The sequence below is a fragment of the Austrofundulus limnaeus genome, unplaced genomic scaffold, assembly GCF_001266775.1.
Source record: "Austrofundulus limnaeus strain Quisiro unplaced genomic scaffold, Austrofundulus_limnaeus-1.0 Scaffold232, whole genome shotgun sequence".
NCBI classification, from domain to species: Eukaryota; Metazoa; Chordata; class Actinopteri; order Cyprinodontiformes; family Rivulidae; genus Austrofundulus; species Austrofundulus limnaeus.
The window spans coordinates 167,825-170,830 of NW_013952634.1; the positions used below are offsets into that span (position 1 = coordinate 167,825).

General features: G+C 40.1%; 1 protein-coding gene across 1 annotated transcript in view; it reads left to right on the forward strand.

Annotated features, from left to right (window-relative positions):
• stag1a (STAG1 cohesin complex component a) overlaps positions 1–3,006 on the forward strand; it is a 77,733-nt gene that overhangs the window by 70,925 nt on the left and 3,802 nt on the right. The window contains exons 26-29 of the mRNA XM_014019823.1: positions 1,428–1,596; positions 1,826–1,942; positions 2,017–2,131; positions 2,221–2,301. Of these exons, the coding sequence (XP_013875277.1) occupies positions 1,428–1,596; positions 1,826–1,942; positions 2,017–2,131; positions 2,221–2,301 (482 nt within the window). The remainder of the gene's footprint in view (positions 1–1,427; positions 1,597–1,825; positions 1,943–2,016; positions 2,132–2,220; positions 2,302–3,006) is intronic.

A 3,006-nucleotide genomic window follows, 5' to 3' on the forward strand; every position in this document is an offset into this window, starting at 1 on the left:
AGGACAAAGTAATATTTAATAGTTTGTGTTAAATTGTAGCATGAGTCAACAGTGCTAAACTCTGTAAAAGTGACCCATCACATCGAAATGAGGATTAAGACTAAAAGTGGTAAATGGAGAAATAGGCAAATGTTTTAATTAAAATGTTTGCAAAAATTGCATTTTGTCAAAACATAATGAATCAACGCCTTTTCAATGTATCATTTGAATGAATTGTCTGAAATATAATCATAAAACAAAAATTTGAAGCATGTTTTTGAGCAGTACCAACCAAAAACCTGATTTTGAGGAAAAACGCCTTAAAATTTAGAGATTTTCCCTGTGAGCTAGAAATGTTTGTTTCTTTTCAGCTGGAAAATCTCAATATTCAAACACTATCTGAAGTTTTTTCTTTATTTTGACATAAAAAAATTCTCCTTAAAATTACATAAAATTAGGATTCAGACCAAATATTATTGTATTATTGTAACCAACAAGACAAATGAAGTCATATATCTGGATCCACGTATGATATATCAGGATGATCCAGGTATCAAAATGTAGCTTTTAAAGCCAAGAATCTGAAAATGTAATGAGGTCATTTTGACCAAATTTGACTTAATCCTCATTTCGATATGATGGGTCACATATATGCTCCACAAGCTAATATCTGTTAACCAGTTCAATAAATAACAGTGATTACATGAACTTTATAAGATTATTTTAATTTTAAACTGTTACATTATGTTCTGCTCAGATCACATTGAGCTAAATAAGATCAAATCTGCTGACTTGTGTTGTAAAATGAGACGTTTTCCTGTTTATCTTCTGTTAATAAATCTATAACATAAACAGCTTTTCTGACATTATTAAAAACATTAGATAGATTATATAAACTGTACAATTTTAATAATAATTGGATTAATATTATTATTAATAGTTTTAATGATTTCTACATCGTCAGGTCTTTTTTTTCTGCTCTGTTGTCAACATGTACAGTGATGGGAAATCAGACTCTTGACTGTTTAGCGTTAGCCGTTAGCTTCTCCAGCCGATCACATGGTCACCTGGTTTCTGAGCTCCAGCTGTTCTATWGAACCTCRTTGGGAGGCTGACAGCATGGCGCCCTCTTCTGGATGATGGTCAAACTAAACTGAAATAAAGTTTAAACAAACATCAATAAATCGAATGGAGGGAATTTTAATCTAATAGATCATTATTCAGCAATTAATCGTGAGTCAATTAGTTGTTTGCATCCCTAGTTTACACAGATGTTCCCACACTGACCTGGAAACGTGTGGAGACTGGTTTTAAGGGTTTTATATTTAAGATGTTCCTACACTAATAAAAGTTTGGAATATTGAAAATGAGAAACGTGGGTTAAAAAGAAAGAGAAATGCTCTCAGCCGGACGATCGGCTCAAACTCTCCTCTCTGATGTGTTTTCAGAGGAGAGCAGCGTGGAAGGCTCCTGGATGATGAGAAACGACACCCTCCAAACACCGGGGGCGCTGCAGACCCCTCAGCTCACCTCTACGGTCCTCAGAGAGAACAGACCAGCAGAACACATGCCTGACCACGACTCTGAGCCGGGCTCAGAGAACGACTACGTGCACAAGTACAGTCCTGTCCATTTTACACACCTAACTGTGAGCTGTATCAACCTGCTGCTGTTCTGTATCAACCTGCTGCTGTTCTGTATCAACCTGCTGCTGTTCTGTATCAACCTGCTGCTGTTCTGNCTGTATCAACCTGCTGCTGTTCTGTATCAACCTGCTGCTGTTCTGTATCAACCTGCTGCTGTTCTGTATCAACCTGCTGCTGTTCTGACACTGTGCTGCCTCCAGTCCTCAGATGCAGATGTCGTGGCTCGGCCAGCAGAAGATGGAGGAGGTGAGCAGGAAGGACCGAACGAGCATGAACTACATCAAGTCGCGGAGCAACCAGGGCGTCCGGCAGACTGTGTAAGGCATCAACCCTCCTGAACATTCATCAGGGCCTGAAGGACAGCCCTGTCTAAGTTGAGTTTGCTGTTTAGGCGCGGGCTGATGGAGGACGACGCCGAGCCCATCTTCGAAGACGTGATGATGTCATCGCGAGGGCAGCTAGAGGACATGAACGAGGAGTTTGAAGATACGATGGTGATCGATCTGGTCAGTGATGCGTCTTTACCTGCGAGATGCTGTTTGGTGATTAATGAAAGTCAAATCATTTCATTCTGTGGAAACCTCCATGTTTTCAGCCGCCGTCGAGGAACAGACGTGAACGAGCCGAGCTAAGACCGGACTTCTTTGACTCTGCAGCAATGATCGAAGATGAGTCGGTATGTGCCATTAATTATTTTTTTGAACTTATACAGTGTTGTTTACAGTACCACAAAGTGATACTTGAGTAAAAGTACAAGTATCTTACCAAAAAATTACTTTGGTAAAAGTTAAAGTCTCCTTTAGGAATATTACTCGAGTAAAAGTCTTAAAGTATCTGATATTTTTTTGTACTTAAGTATTAAAAGTATTGATTTAAAATGAGCAGATAGATTTTCTGTAACAGGGCTCTAAAGTGCGACCAATTTGGTCGCAAATGCAACTTGATTTCCTCATAGTGCGACTAAGAAAAATATCCGGTCGCACTGGTGCAACCGAGAGGGAGGGGGAGCGGTCGCCCGCTGAAACTAAAAGTTTCCATCATGTTCCATAAAAATAATCCAGCAGTATCAATGGTCGCCCTCCGAGAGTCTCATCTCTCCTAATAACACTGCGCTCTGCTCCACACCTCCCGCTCACACACGTTTGTTGTTCTATCCTCATGGGGACTTTGCATTGACTTCCATTCATTTCCTGTCAATTCTACAGCCAACCATAACCTCCCAGGTAGGCTACACACCTGACCATAACCCTAACCTCACCAGGCTGTGTGTACCGGGGAAATGGTCAATAACTGTCCCCATCATGAAGCAAAAAATATGCACACACACAAGCGTGCACACATCGCGAAACAACCGTAGTTTTTTTTTTTTTTTAACCCAGAT